Source organism: Lepidochelys kempii, chromosome 1, assembly GCF_965140265.1.
Source record: "Lepidochelys kempii isolate rLepKem1 chromosome 1, rLepKem1.hap2, whole genome shotgun sequence".
Lineage (NCBI taxonomy): Eukaryota > Metazoa > Chordata > Testudines > Cheloniidae > Lepidochelys > Lepidochelys kempii.
Genome location: NC_133256.1, coordinates 261,847,058 through 261,862,113, shown reverse-complemented (window position 1 = coordinate 261,862,113; position 15,056 = coordinate 261,847,058). Strand labels below are relative to the sequence as shown.

At 42.9% G+C, this 15,056-nt stretch overlaps 1 protein-coding gene across 4 annotated transcripts in view; it reads left to right on the top strand.

Annotated features, from left to right (window-relative positions):
* ATF7IP (activating transcription factor 7 interacting protein) overlaps nucleotides 1–15,056 on the top strand; it is a 168,165-nt gene that overhangs the window by 129,717 nt on the left and 23,392 nt on the right. For 3 of the 4 annotated variants that reach the window (XM_073327311.1, XM_073327315.1, XM_073327314.1), the window contains exons 13-14: nucleotides 4,053–4,211; nucleotides 6,839–7,024. In XM_073327311.1, coding sequence (XP_073183412.1) covers nucleotides 4,053–4,211; nucleotides 6,839–7,024 — 345 coding nt within the window. The remainder of the gene's footprint in view (nucleotides 1–4,052; nucleotides 4,212–6,838; nucleotides 7,025–15,056) is intronic. The other variant, XM_073327313.1, reaches the window with a different exon arrangement.

Below are 15,056 nucleotides of genomic sequence, written 5' to 3'. Positions count from 1 at the left end.
CTCTCTGCATTTTCATATTTCTTTTCTGTTAGTCTCTTCCATGTGTAATTGCATCAGTTCATATGTGGAAAACAAGCTACACCAGCATTTAATTTAGCTAAGACTGGTATCTGAAAATCAACTGCTGTTTTTTCAACTTCATATATAATTTCCAACAATGAACATTCTGGAATTTGATTGAGCTCTTGATTTTTGTCAGTGATACATGAGGCTGTTTAGGATACAGCACGCTCTGCTTCAGTTATGTTATGTCATGCCAAGGCTAAACGTTTTTCTACTTCAGTGAATTTGACACACATGCTGGAATCAGAAAAGTACTGTAACAGTTGTTTTTGAATTTGAGCCTTTTCTTTAAAAATGGTTGTAAACTATTTAACTCAATGCACTGCAGCCACAAAATCCACCAGTTTTTAATATTTTAAATTGAATTTTAATATTTTAATTTTAATATTTTAACTCCAGTGCACAGTAACTATTTTTGTCCATAAACACGGTAATTTAATTCTACTGCACCCAGCTCTGCCTGAATATTGAAAGGGATTTTTTTGTAGATTGATATTGCAGCTACAACTTTTACAAATCAGTGTAAATTTGTCCAGATGAATCTATCCAGTAACCCCGGGAAATCTTTTTTCGAATTATAATGAAGTGAGACTGAAAAAATCTGTAAGAGTTTTTTGGGTTTTTTTAAAATAAATAAATTTTTAAAATCCTACGATTCCGGTGGCGCACTAGGTCTCCAGGAATTGTTCTTGCTAGGTAAGACTATCTTAAAATGATTTTGATTCTTAGTAAAGGGATCTGAAGCCTTTCATCTCTAGGTTACTAATTTGAATGCATTCACGTCATTCAAATTCATTACCTCTGAATGGCTGTTCACTGCCCTGAAAATAAAAGCTGTTGGTAGGTTTGTATCATTTTCATAGTGAACAGGTATACGCATTACAATTGGTACTCTCTGGAGAGAGGCAAATGGCTTTTTGAATTAGAAGAAAGTTTATTTGCCGGCACAAAATAATAAAGATAGGAATTATTCACAAGTTCTCTCCTAGTTAATAAAGACAGGATGAAACCTCTCCTATTTTGAAAATTCTTCTATATTCATGCTATGTAACTTTTTATGTCTTTATCAAGTGGCTTCAATTAAATACAGCAGCTAGTCTGATTGTAGGAAAACGACAATGCCTCGGAAGACTTAAAACCATTTGTTAATGGTGTTACAGTGTCAAGACCAGAATGTGATTTTTTTTTTTAAAGGGTGTGATGCTGATAGACCAGGTGCCAGCTCATGCCAAAGCCCATAGGCCTCACTCAACACTGACAGATGCATAGCTGGAAACCAGTCTCTCACCTGTGTATTAGTATTGTTAAAATAAGTATTAGATTTAGAGAGATGTGTTTAGTATTTGAACTTTATGAAATTCTTGTCAGTTTCTGCCTGCATTAATTTCACATATTATGTCCTGTATCCCATATTATAAGGTAATATTTAAGTGTTTTCTCTGTAACTGTAAAAGTGTTTGTTATGAAAGTGGACATCCCAAAAGTCAGGAGAGAAGCATTACCAAGTGAAATACTAGTTTACCACAAGAGGTGTCCTCTCTTGCCCAACAAAAGAAGACCTGTAGACACCAGAGAACCCATTGTGGAACATCAGTGGACAAAAGACTTGATTGATTTCCCCACACTCATGAGAAAGGGGATGTGCACAAATTCTTGTCCCATCGCAGCTTGAACTCTGGGGGAAGGGAATAAAAATCCCTGTCAAGAAATTGTCATCACTATGCTGCTTGGAATTTAGAGAGGACAATATTTCTAAGTATAAGCAAGGTATCTCCAAGCTTCTTAGTTTAGCTAGAGTTAGCCTTAAATGAAAGAGCTTGCACATTGCAGCAGTTTCTATTACTTTTTGGACCCCAAGACTGTAACTCATTTGTGTTTGTGTGTTTACCTGCTTTAACCTTAAAGGAGTACCTGTGGCACCTTAGAGACTAAATAACTGTTCCTTTTCTTAATTAATCTTTTGTTAGTTTGTTACAGGATTGGCTACAAGTGTTGTCTTTGGTGTGTGATCTGAGGTGCAATTGACCTGGGATAAGTGACTGGTCATTTGGGAGCCTGAATATGGTTGTGATTTTTGGTGTAAAGGACCATCTATCAGAAAGGCAGACCCTCCTGGGTGGCAAGATAGACAGGAGTTCCAAGGGGACGGTCTATGACTCCACTTTAAGGCTGTTATATAGTGCTTGAGGAGCTCACACTTGATACTTGGTTGGTGAAATTTAATTATAGAACACACAACTAATTTGGGGTTTGTTCCCTGGTTTGTAACAGTCTGCCCTGAGGTTGGCACCCACCTTCATGAGCCACTCCAGACAGCTTGACACTGGTGTAATCTTGCCAGGATACATAATCCACAGGTCAATTGGATTTGTAGATCATAACCTAGCACTGTTAAAGGTTTAAATTTGATATTGAGAGTTTTAAAGGTTGAAGATTAGTCACAGTGAGTGAACTACAGACAGACAATCTTGTGACAAAAGACCTTGAACATCTACACAGCTGGACAAAGGGTTTTTGGGGGTTTTTTTCCTACTGTCAGATTAGCTGTCAAGTATGATTGAAGCCATTTGATAAAGACCTAAAAGTTGCACTGAGTGAACAGTGGAAACATTTTCACCAGAAGGGAGGTTTTGTGCTGTCTTCATCAAGCCTGAAGTGTGGAACAAACTCTTCTTAGTGCCTTTTAATAGAGTTAGTGAAGCCCACTGTGGTTTTCAAAAATATATTCTGCTTTCATATCACCACTGCATACTGGCACTTTATCAGGAGCCTAGTACTGATTTTTGTTTTCCGCTACTTAATATCTTCAAACGGATTCTCTGTGTGCTGTTGAACTGAATTATTGGCTGCTAGGAGTCCACTTGTGTCATCCCAGGTCTTTTGAGTGAGCCCCATCGAGACTTTCCTCAGTGTGGCTTTTTATCTCTACTGATTCTGCTTTTTTGTTTTCCTGGTGTTTTTTCCCTTTACAGCATCTGAAGCATCTAGGTAGAGATGTCTTGCCACTTCCTTGTTAACCTGCTTGTGGACAAAGGAATGCAGTAGAAATGTGATTAATCTTGCTTTTCATAAAGCACTTAAGAGTATTTCTCAGCCTAACTTGAAAATAATTTCAAGTTCTCACAAGCCATTGCTAAGGCTGCATATACAGATCCACCTGTCAATGCAGTAGAGCAAAATAAGCAGCTTCTCAGTGCAAAAAAAATCATTCTGATAACCAAATTGGATGGAATTCAGAGAAGAGCAACAGCAATTAATTGTGGGCTGGAGGAGTTGACTTACAAACAGAAAACAAAACTAAGGCCTGGTCTACACTTAAAAATTAGATTGACCTACCTACGTCATTCACGACTGTGAAAAATGTTGTGCCCTGAGTGCTGTAGGTCAGTACCACTGACCTACGGCCATAGCTGTGCCACTGTACTGTAGATATACCCTAAGTGCTGAGTAAGTTGGGGAGAGAACATACGTGTCTGCAAATATTAGGTGCAAACATCAAAGAAGAACAAGAATTACATAAGGAGGTGCGCAGCATTATTCCTATGGATAAAGGGATGAAATTAAGGAAAACAATGCCTATACTAAACATAAAAAATAAGGCCTAATAATCATTGTTAGTTCATGGAATAGTCTTTAAAGGAAGTAGTTGAAGGCTTGTAGTTTGAGCCATTTAAAACTAGAAGAGATACGGCTTTAGCGCAGTGTTTCATGAACTTTGGTCCCTGAATCACAGTGGTCTGCCCAGTCTTTCCTGAGAATGGCAGAATGAAATGTAAAAAAACAGAGAGATTGGGCTGATGGAAGATGGGTCCTTTAGAGCATCTTTTATATGTTGGTTTGTAGAATGAAAAGGTGGAAGAACCACAACACTAGCAAGCATGCTATGGGACAACATTGGTTTGGGAGTGGCAGGGGAAGGGACTGGATGACCCAACAGGCCTTTTCAATCCCTATTTTCTATTGTCTACAATTTCGTTCTGTTTTTGAAGCAGATGCCAAGAAGCAGAATCAGTCGGGCGTGTCTGGAATAGGTCTATCCTCCCAGCCCTTGGCTCGCCCACTGCAGCCTTTACAGGCGACTTCTCTGCAGCAGACAGGTGTGCCAACAAGTGGGCCTTCCCAGACCACCATACACGTACTACCTACAGGTAACTTCATTTTATATAGTTCTGTGAATGTGGTGAGTAGCTTCTGAAACCCTGTGTTGTTTGGTCTCTTTGTGTTAACTTTTTGAGATGAATATACTGACCCTGTTTTTCAGCAGGTTTTTTATCTTTTTAGTGCCAGCCATAGAATCATAGAATATCAGGGTTGGAAGGGACCTCAGCAGGTCATCTAGTCCAACCCCCTGCTCAAAGCAGGGCCGATCCCCAATTAAATCATCCCAGCCAGGGCTTTGTCAAGCCTGACCTTAAAAATTTCTAAGGAAAGAGATTCCACCACCTCCCTAGGTAACGCATTCCAGTGTTTCACCATCCTCCTAGTGAAAATGTTTTTCCTAATATCCAACCTAAATCTCCCACACTGCAACTTGAGACCATTACTCCTTGTTCTGTCATCTGCTAACACTGGGAACAGTCTAGAGCCATCCTCTTTGGAACCCCCTTTCAGGTAGTTGAAAGCAGCTATCAAATCCCCCCTCATTCTTCTCTTCCGTAGACTAAACATCCCTAGTTCCCTCAGCCTCTCCTCATAATTCATGTGTTCCAATCCCCTAATCATTTTTGTTGCCCTCCGCTGGACTCTTTCCAATTTTTCCACATTCTCCTTGTAGTGTGGGGCCCAAAACTGGACACCGTACTCCAGATGAGGCCTCACCAGTGTCTAATAGAGGGGAACGATCATGTCCCTCGATCTGCTGGCAATGCCCCTACTTATACATCCCAAAATGCCATTGGCCTTCTTGGCAACAAGGGCACACTGTTGACTCCTATCCAGCTTCTCGTCCACTGTAACCCCTAGGTCCTTTTCTGCAGAACTGCTGCCGAGCCATTTGGTCCCTAGTCTGTAGCGGTGCATTGGATTCTTCCGTCCTAAGTGCAGGGCTCTGCAATTGTCCTTGTTGAACCTCATCAGATTTCTTTTGGCCCAATCCTCCAATTTGTCTAGGTCCCTCTGTATCCTATCCCTACATTCCAGCGTATCTACCTCTCCTCCCAGTTTAGTGTCATCTGCAAACTTGCTGAGGGTGCAATCCACACCATCCTCCAGATCATTTATGAAGATATTAAACAAAACCGGCCCCAGGACCGACCCTTGGGGCACTCCACTTGATACCGGCTGCCAACTAGGCATGGAGCCATTGATCACTACCCGTTGAGCCCGACAATCTAGCCAGCTTTCTATCCACCTTATAGTCCATTCATCCAGCCCATACTTCTTTAAATTGCTGGCAAGAATACTGTGGCAGACAGTGTCAAAAACTTTGCTAAAGTCAAGGAACAACACGTCCACTGCTTTCCCTTCGTCCACAGAGCCAGTTATCTCGTCATAGAAGGCAATTAGATTAGTCAGGCATGACTTGCCCTTGGTGAATCTATGCTGTCTGTTCCTGATCACTTTCCTCTCCTCTAAGCGCTTCAGAATTGATTGCTTGAGGACCTGCTCCAAGATTTTTCCAGGGACTGAGGTGAGGCTGACTGGCCTGTAGTTCCCAGGATCCTCCTCCTTCCCTTCCTAACCTCTTTGGGTTCTTCCAAGGCTGTAGAAATTGAAATGTTTTAAGCAGAGAAAGGTGGATGAGTCCTTGTGGAAGGGGCTAGATGGCAGAATAAGCTGTTGTCCTATAAGCTGCATCCTTCTGGGAATCATAGACTAGACAGAGAAGTCCTACTGGATGATCTAGTCTGTCCCTCAGCTGGGACAAGATTGGTCCTCTCAATCCAATAAAGAAACATGGTCCACTGGATAGGACACTTCTAGAAATTATTTGCAATGTTGTTGGCTGTCCAAGGAGAGCTGTAGGGGCCATTGAGGTGCCAGCTGCCCAAGGGAGGGGGGGTTGTTCAGGCACTGGGAATCTGCACCAGCTGTGTGGTTTGAATTCCTGAAGGGATTGCAATAGCACAGCCACTCACCTCTAGTACCTCGCTAGTCCTTGGGCAGCTCTGGTAGCTAAGCTGCTGTGGAGGTCCCTCCATCCCAGCTTGAACTTTCTTCTGTTAGCAGCATGACTTCAAAAATTAAAAAGGTATAAGGGAAACATAGGTCTCTCTTCCCCCCACCCTGATAGGTGAGTGACTAAAGACCAATTAGACCTGATGTTATCCAATCATGAGAGCTCTCTAATGAGATCTGCACTGTTGCTCACTCTTCACTAATAATGCCGAAGCACACTTACCACCCAGGCTTTTCTATATTATTCCTTACAGTTAGGATACTATTTAGTTTTGGCAGAGGAGACTTAGTAATAGTAAAATGTGTGGGTTTTTTGGGCATTTGAACCATGTTAAGTAAGAATTTACTATTTAACCGTGAACTGTATCTCTTGGATATTATATATTTGTCTTCTCTGATTATCTAAAATTTTTATATATTTTATATAATATAGAAATGTCAAAATATAACACACACACTTCAGTTTTGCTCAGACCACATTCCTCAGTATCCTCCTTAACCCCTTAAAAGTAGATGCACTTAATGTAACGTTTCATAAAGACTGCTTTTATTTTCCATGGCTCACATGGATCAGTTGTCGAAGATGCCTGCATTCTGGAATGGGGGTTTCAGTTTTAATCCTTTTGACTTCAATTTGTGATCCTTTTTGTTTTTCCAGCTCAGACAACAGTGAATGTAACACATCGTCCAGTGACTCAGGGTGCTGCTAGGCTCCCCATACCTAGAGCTCCTGCTAACCACCAAGTGGTCTATACTACCCTTCCTGCACCACCAGCTCAGAATCCAGTGAGAGGTGCCATCATGCAGAGCCCTGGTTTAAGGCAGGTCAGCCCACAGAGTGCAGGTAAGAGGTCCTTTTTCATGTATATCCTAGTACTGTGGAGATTGATAATATCAGGGTACTCATTTGATGCCCAGATGCCTCTCACAATATTATGCAGAGTTGTGGGGTGAATTCTCAGCTTATGAAGACATGAGAAAATCACAAGTCAATAAGATCATGGGTCTTTGAAAACATTCCTCACTCAGGCATGTGATGAGGTAAGGCTGGATAGGCATCTCCTCAGACAATGACACTAGTAGCCATGCACTTCTGGGTGATTTGTCCAAACTATGAATGAGTTTATAAGGTAACTGAACATCTGACATGCCCCAGTCTTGTAAAAGTGCGGTACCAGGGAAGTGGGGAGACTGTATTTTATTCTTATGCAGTAAAATTCTTAAACCCATATACAGTGGAGTTGCATCGTATGCGCATTTAACTTACGTGAATTCAACTATATGCACTCGGCAGAAAAAAAAAAGAAAAATAACAATTTAAATAGTGCGGCGATTCCACCCACCATTCCACTCAAAGAGCGTATGCCCCAGAGTGAGCGTGCGATGGGAGATGTGGCTCTGCTGTTCCCTCAGTCTTTCTCAGTTCCCACGTGCCTCTCATAGTGTGAGTATCTCGCTGCACTGAGTGTGATTCTCGCATTTAAAGATATGTATTTTTTGTACAACATGGCCCCTAAACGCAAGCCAACTACTTCATCTGGTTCTCAACTGAAGAAATAGCAATCTGTTCCAACGCTGGAGGAAAAACTGGCTGTGTTGGTCTTATTGACCGACAGTATGTCGGTCTCCATCGTGGCATGTAAATATGGCGCAACGAATCTGGCATCCGTGCCATCAAGATTCGAGAGAGAGAAATTCGTCAAGCCGGGGCATCAAGTGCTCCAATAAATGCTAAGGTGACGAGCCAGGTGCGTGATAAGACTTTAGTGAAGACTGAAAAGGCATTAAACTTATGGCTGGAAGACATGAACCGTAAACGTGTGCCTATTGATGGCAACATATTGCGAGAAAAGGCTATTGGCCTCTATGCACTGTTCAAACCTCCCACCGAAGAGGGACAGTCTTCTGATGAAAAGAAATTCAAAGTCAGCCAAGGTTGGCTTAACAGTTTTAGGAACCGCTTCAACCTCAAAAACGTGCAGACTACTGGTGAAGCTGTATCTGCCAATAAAGAGGCAGCAAAAGCCTACCCCGAACAAAGAAAATCATAGAAGAAAAGGACCATCTTCTGGAACAAGTTTTTAATGCTGACGAGACTGGGCCCTTCTGGAAAAAAATGCCCAACTACACTTACACTTCGAAATCAGAAACACAAGCTCCTGGCTTCAAAGCAGCTAAAGACCATGTGACTGTGTTGTTTTGTGGCAATGCGGCTGGGCATTTAATAAAGCCAGGCTTGCTTTACAGGGCTGCAAATCCCCGTGCCCTAAAAGGCAAGAACAAAAATCTCCTGCCTGTGTTCTAGCAATCAAATAAAAAGGCTTGGGTGACAGCAGCGGCAGCGTTTCTGGATTGGTTCTACAAGTGTTTCATTCCGGAGGTCAAGAGGTACCTCGAAGAGAAACAACTTGACTTTAAAGTGTTGCTGATCGTAGACAAGGCTCCTGGCCACCTTGAGACACACACACCCTGGTTTGCGCCTAACGACGTTGAAGTAGTCTTTCTCCCCCCCCCCAATAACTCCTCCAACCTCTCAACCAAGGTGTGATTCGCTGCTTCAAGGCCACGTACACGAGGTTTATGTTCTCATGAATACATAGCGCTATGGATGCTGATCCCAGTCTTAATGTGAGGGAATGCTGGAAGTCCTTCAACATTGCCGATTGCATCACTTATATTAAACAGGGAATGGATGCAATCAAGCCTGAAACAGTCAATGCATGTTGGTGAAACCTATGGAAAGAATGTGTGAATGATTTTAAGGGTTTCCCGACCACTGACAAAGAAATGAAACGCATTGTTCAGGTGGCCAGGCAAGTAGGTGGTGATGGCTTCGTCAACATCCTTGAGGAAGAAATTGAAGAATTAATTGAGGGCCATAGAGAAACATTGACAAATGAAGAGTTAGAGGAACTGATAAAATCGTCTACAGAAGATGATGATGACGAACAGGAAGAGCCAGCAAGTTGGAATCTTCATAAATTTGTTTAAGTGTTCCAAGCAGCGAAACACTTGAATGATTTAATTTCTGAATACGATCCCTCTATGGAACGAAGCCTCAAAAGCACACGTAGTATTATGGACGATTTGAGACCATATCAAGTAATGTATGAGCAGCTCAAGAGACAACAGCGACAGTTGCTGAGCATCATGTTTTTCAAGAAAAAACAACCAGCAGCAGATGAGCCTACGCAATCAACTTCTCGAGCTGAACCAGAGCCAACCACTTGGTCTACGACATGCTCTCTGTCACTCAAGCTCTCCATCATCTCCGTCTCCTGGATCGACGACAAGCCCTGACGACCATCCAGCAGCGTTGTCAGGGGAAGAGGAAGACTAATCATCGGAGTGTGTTCAGTGCCTATCTTCATTGTCTCATCGTTCATCAAACGGGCGCTGTACTAATCATCGTCATCATTCATCGTCGTCATCATTCATCTGTCATAGTTGTCGTCGTATCACCATTATCGTCATCGTAGACTAGCGAGAATATCCAGGATGAATGGTGAGTGGTTAAGTTTACTGTTTTCCTTTTTTATTCTTTCATTCTTCTGTTTCTCTTTTATGTAATTAAAAATACTGTAAAATTATATTTTGCATATGTACTTTTTATTATATACTGTACATTACTGTATACATTATACATTTATACATATTACTGTACAGGGTTGCACAATATACACAAAACCATGTGCAGTATACTGTACTTTATAGGCGATTTAAGGGATTTTCAAGGGTAATTTTGACTATATGCGATTTTCATCTTACGCACTGACTTTAGAACCTAACCCCCGAGTAAGATGCGCCTCCACTGTAGTAAATCAGACATGGCTTACCATCAGAATGCTCAGTTTCAGTATAATTCCATAACAATGTGTAGTGTCCCATGCTATGTTTTTGGACCCTGTTCCAGTGAGATTTACCTTTGGTTTTATTTACCCCTGTATATCTCCAGGGAGCTGAGATTTCCCAGCAGTCACAGCATGAGCTATGATGCATGCTGGTTGTAGATGTCAGCAGGCTCAACTCAGTACTGTGAGAACTTGATTCATATTTCCCCCAGCAGAAAATTATTTTCTTGTCATGAATGGCGCACGTCAAGCATAAAGTGCCTAAACTCATGCAACAATTAAGTGCAGATTTTTAATTGCTATTTTTAGTTCCTCTTTTATCATCTCCCTCCCTTCCTCTGCTATGGATGGTTTCTACACTGACAAGCATAAATGACCATATTCACTAGTTGTCCTGAGAATGAGAATAGACTCATACCTCTGCAAGGCGACTGGTTCCATAGCCCCTGTTATATACTGCCTCAGAATGCTGTGTACTTGAATAGTATGTGACTGCACACCATGCCTTTGTGCTAAGTTAATTGATCCACTGCCCTAGTTTTAAAATTAGGCTTTTTGGCAGATAGAATACCAGAAAAGACTGTATATTTCTCTTGCAAAAAAGCATAAACAATGTGTGTGTAATAAATGACTTGTGGCTGTATTGCCTCAGGCAGTCAGCATATCAGATTGCACTGGCTAAGCAGGTCTGGTCAGTGCTTGGGAGCTCTCCACAGAAAGCATCTTCAGGAAATAGTGTTCTTCAAATGTTTCTCTATAGATATTCCACAGTTGGTGCACATGTACCCAGTACTCTCAAGTTTGAATTCTTTCGGCCATTAGTGTCCATTGGGGGCCATGTTTGCACCTGAGTGTCTTCATGCTTCAAGCCAAGGCATGAAGACCCCAGCCACCCTCACTTCCTTCTCACTGCCCATGGCTCTGAGTCAGAACTTGCAGCATCCAAGACACTCTGCTCACTGTGTAGTCTACCCATTCTTTTGTAAATAATTGTAAATAGATAGGTACTTACTCAATGTTAGTTTAGAGTTTTTTTTATAATGTTTCTCTTAATATGTGACATAAAGAAAACCTATTTGTTTTTGACTGGGGGTCTGTCTACATAGCAACTAGACATCTGCAGCAAGCCCTTGCCCACCAATTTGGGCTCACAGGGCTTGGGCTGCGGAGGTGTTTCATTGCTGTGTAGACTTCCGGGCTCTGGCACACTCCCACTTCACAAGGTTCTAGAGCCCAGACTCCAGCCTGAGCCCAAACATCTACACAGCAGTGAAACAGCCCTGCAGCCCAAGTCCCACAAGCCCAAGTCGGGGACCAGCAGCAGTTGTCTAGTTGTTGTGTAGACATACCCGGAGAATCTGTCCCCATACCTAAACCAGTCATTATGACTGAACACGAATCTCCAAGATTTCCTTTTATATGCCCACTAATGATGGGCACACCAGATGCTTATTGTGTCTGGGGGAGGGGCATGTAACGGACAGATGTGCCACTTGTAAATCTTTTTCTAAGAGAACCCCAAGAACTTGAGAATTCATCTGAAGATGCTCCTGTTGGAGAGGTTGATATATCCCTCTTCAAATTCCTGAGCACTTAGTTTCAAAAAGTGCTCCTCCCAGCTCTTTTGCTCACAAATGTGAGATAACCACTTCAAAAGCTTCATCCCTCGTTAACTGGGGAACCAAAGGGAATGGGGAAAAAGAGCACCAATCCCACAAAGGGAAGAGATGTAGGTCTCTTTCATCAGATCCTTCCTCAAGACGCCACAAATCACCTCAAAAATGATAGCTCAAGGCACCAGAATGGCCACGCTGGCACTCATTCTGGCACTGGTCCCTGTGCCTCTTGACCCCCTTTCTTGGTATCACAGAAGTCACCTGGAACCAACCTCTCAACCCCAAGGTTCCTGGTATTGATATCTCTGATACTGACTGTCCTGCTGCTGATGCCATCCACTCACCTGACTACAATAGTACCAACTAACTATATCACAATTCTACACGTTGTCAAAGGACCTCATGGTCTGTTTGGTACTGGACTTCTCTTGGTGAGTGGTAGTGAAGGAACCTCTTCCAGCACCAACTGCTGTTCTTACACAGGTACTGAACAGAGCACAGTGTGAGGGTATTCCCAGCACTCCAGCTGGAACAGCTTCTCATACCCTGGAGGACTCTTATTGTCATCCCCAGGTTCTGCTGATAGTAGGGAGGAGACACCAGTTTGTTCTCTGGATATTCTGGCTAGTACACGCCACAAATGGGTCGATGGCTGATTTTTATTACCCCAGACATAAGACCTCAAAGAGGGATGTTACCTCTGGAATCCACTCCCATGACCATCCGCTCAATATGCCTATCCTTGGCCTTAATGGACACTATGGGGACTTCATCAGGTTAGAATACTAGTGTCAGCATCCCAGTACAGAGCTAGATCCCCTCACCCACAACCTTACAAGGGGTTATTAAAGGCAACTCAATGCACACTCCTGCCAACCAAGCAGACTGGTCATGGCTCTGATGAGGAGTTACAGATGTAGGACCACCCCATCCTGGCACCCATCACATTGTCATCTGCCAATGAGGCTGTTGTACCCATACCACAAGCCCAGATGACCACAAGATGTTCCAGGACTTGTAGGATGGCTCAGACTGAAGTATCCAGTGGAACTGCTCGCGGACAAATCACACAAGCTCCTGGAAATCCTTCACACCTCTGAACCTGGACGACTTGCAGTCCCCATCAATGAGGGGCTTTTAGCACCACCTAAGTTGCTTTGGTAGGTGCCCACTTCTTTGGTACCAACATCAAAAAAAGCAGATCATTCCTACCAAATGCTTTCCCAAGGTTTTTAGCAATTTTACACTCACACCTGGGTCATTGGTTGTTGCACCACCTAACAAAAGGTGTAGCCAAAGACGACAGAAAGCAACATCTGGAAACAAGAAGTCCCAGGAACTAGATTTATTTGGACAGAAAAATTATTAAACATCTGGTGTTCAAATGCAAATCACCAGTTACTAGAGCTTCTTGGTGAAGTACAGTTATTTAAATTGGGACTCCATCACTAAATTCATCAATAGGCTTCCTCAAGATAGCAGAAATAAGTTTGTGCCTCTGATTGCTGAAGGTCAGCTTGTGGCACTTATATCGCTCTGAGTCGCCCTTGATACTGCTGACATAGCATGTAGATCCATGGCTACCTCAGTTGCCATGAGGAGACTCTCTTGGCTCCAATCGTCAGGAATCCCTGAGGTACGAGTTACAATTGAGAATCTTCTGTTTGAGGGATGTGGACTTTTTAATGTAAAGACTCATGAAATTTTACACTGAAGGACATGAGTGATGCTGAGGTCCCTAGAAGTCTATAGAGGGCTACTCACTGGTATGGTTATGAAGTGTAGGAGTCTTGGGTTTACTCTTCAGGATTCCCTGGAGAGGTGTTGAACTCCATAGAGGATTTACAGATTGACAAGTCAAACTTTTTCAGTGAGAAAACTGATGAGCCTCTACACGTGTTGAAAAACTGTAGATGTACCCTTCACTCCCTGGGAATTTACGCCCTGGCCCCAAAAAGGGAACACCACAGGCAAGTATATAGGTCAAGCCTGCTCCCTCCACAAATATTCCATCACCAGTGCCCAGCTGAACCTCTGCACAAGAGTTAAGAGACCTTGATTTTCATCCCCCTCTACTGCCACGACCTTCACCCATTCTCACCCATGTGCTAAGGGCTACTTTTGATGCCTCAGTCAAAAAGTGCTTACCTTTATTGATGCCAGCCACTTCTGTCTCTCCACCCCTAATCTTTGGGGGCCTTCTCATACTTTTTGCCTACAATTGGGACTATATCACAACGGGCAAGTAGGTTCTAGAAACCATCCACCATGCTTACTCCATCAAATTTCTCTCCCTTACCCCCACAAACCTCCTTCCCAGCCCCTCTCCATGGACTGCTCTCACAAGGAGATTCTCTGGCAAGAGGCAGTGTCTCTTCTCTAATGAAGGGCAATAGAGCAAGTACCATCTTAATATCAAGAGAGAGGATTCTATTCCTATATGTCTTAGTTCCAAAAAGTGATTGGTGGAGACCCAGTGAGGACCTTCAACAACTGAACATCTTTATTTGAAAGCCAAAATTCAGGATGGTTACACTAGCATCAATAATCCCCTCCCTAAAGGAGGGAATGTGATACATGGCTCTCAGTATGAAGGAGGATGCCCTGTTTTCATGTAGATATTCATCCTCCCAACAAAAAAATTTCTTCATTTCCTGGTAGGTCGGGAACACTACCAGTTCAGAGTCCTTCACTTTGGACTAGTAACAGGTCCCAGAGTATTCATGAAGGTTTTCTGTGTGATGGCAGTCCAGACAAGATGTCCTGGCTACTCAGGCTTCCGATAGTTGGATGACTGGCTCCTAACAAGTAGTTCCAACCACCGGGTTAAGTCAGCAACTTTGTTCCTGCTTCATCTTCTAGCAGCCATGTCTGCATGAACAAAGAAAAGTCCATTTTGCGCCCCCCCCCCCATATGGACGATAAACTTTATTGGAGTGATAGTGGTCTCCATTTCAGCAAGAGCTTTTCTCCTCACAGAAAGATTTCAATCGAGCAATCTGATAATACAGATTACTTGCAAACCAAAAACTACAAGGCCAGGCTGCACATCAGTCTGCTCAAAATGAGAGCTGTCTGCCTGGCCTGCGAAGCCTTTCTCCCACTCATACATTCACACCATATCCAAATAGTGTCAGCCAACATCATCAAAGTATTTTATGTAAAACAAGCAGAGTGGAGCAAGATCCCTTCCCCTCTGCCTGGAATTGGTGCATCAGAAATCACATCACTATTCTAGCCACATACTATTAGGTGTTCAGAGTTCTCTAGCAGACAAACTCAGCAGGAACTTCTCTGCAGACCAGAATGGAAATACACAACTCTGTCCTGAGCAAGATATTTATTCAGTGGGGGACACCCCAATGGGATCTCTTCACATTGCAAACAGCAAACTTCTCCTGTACTACTC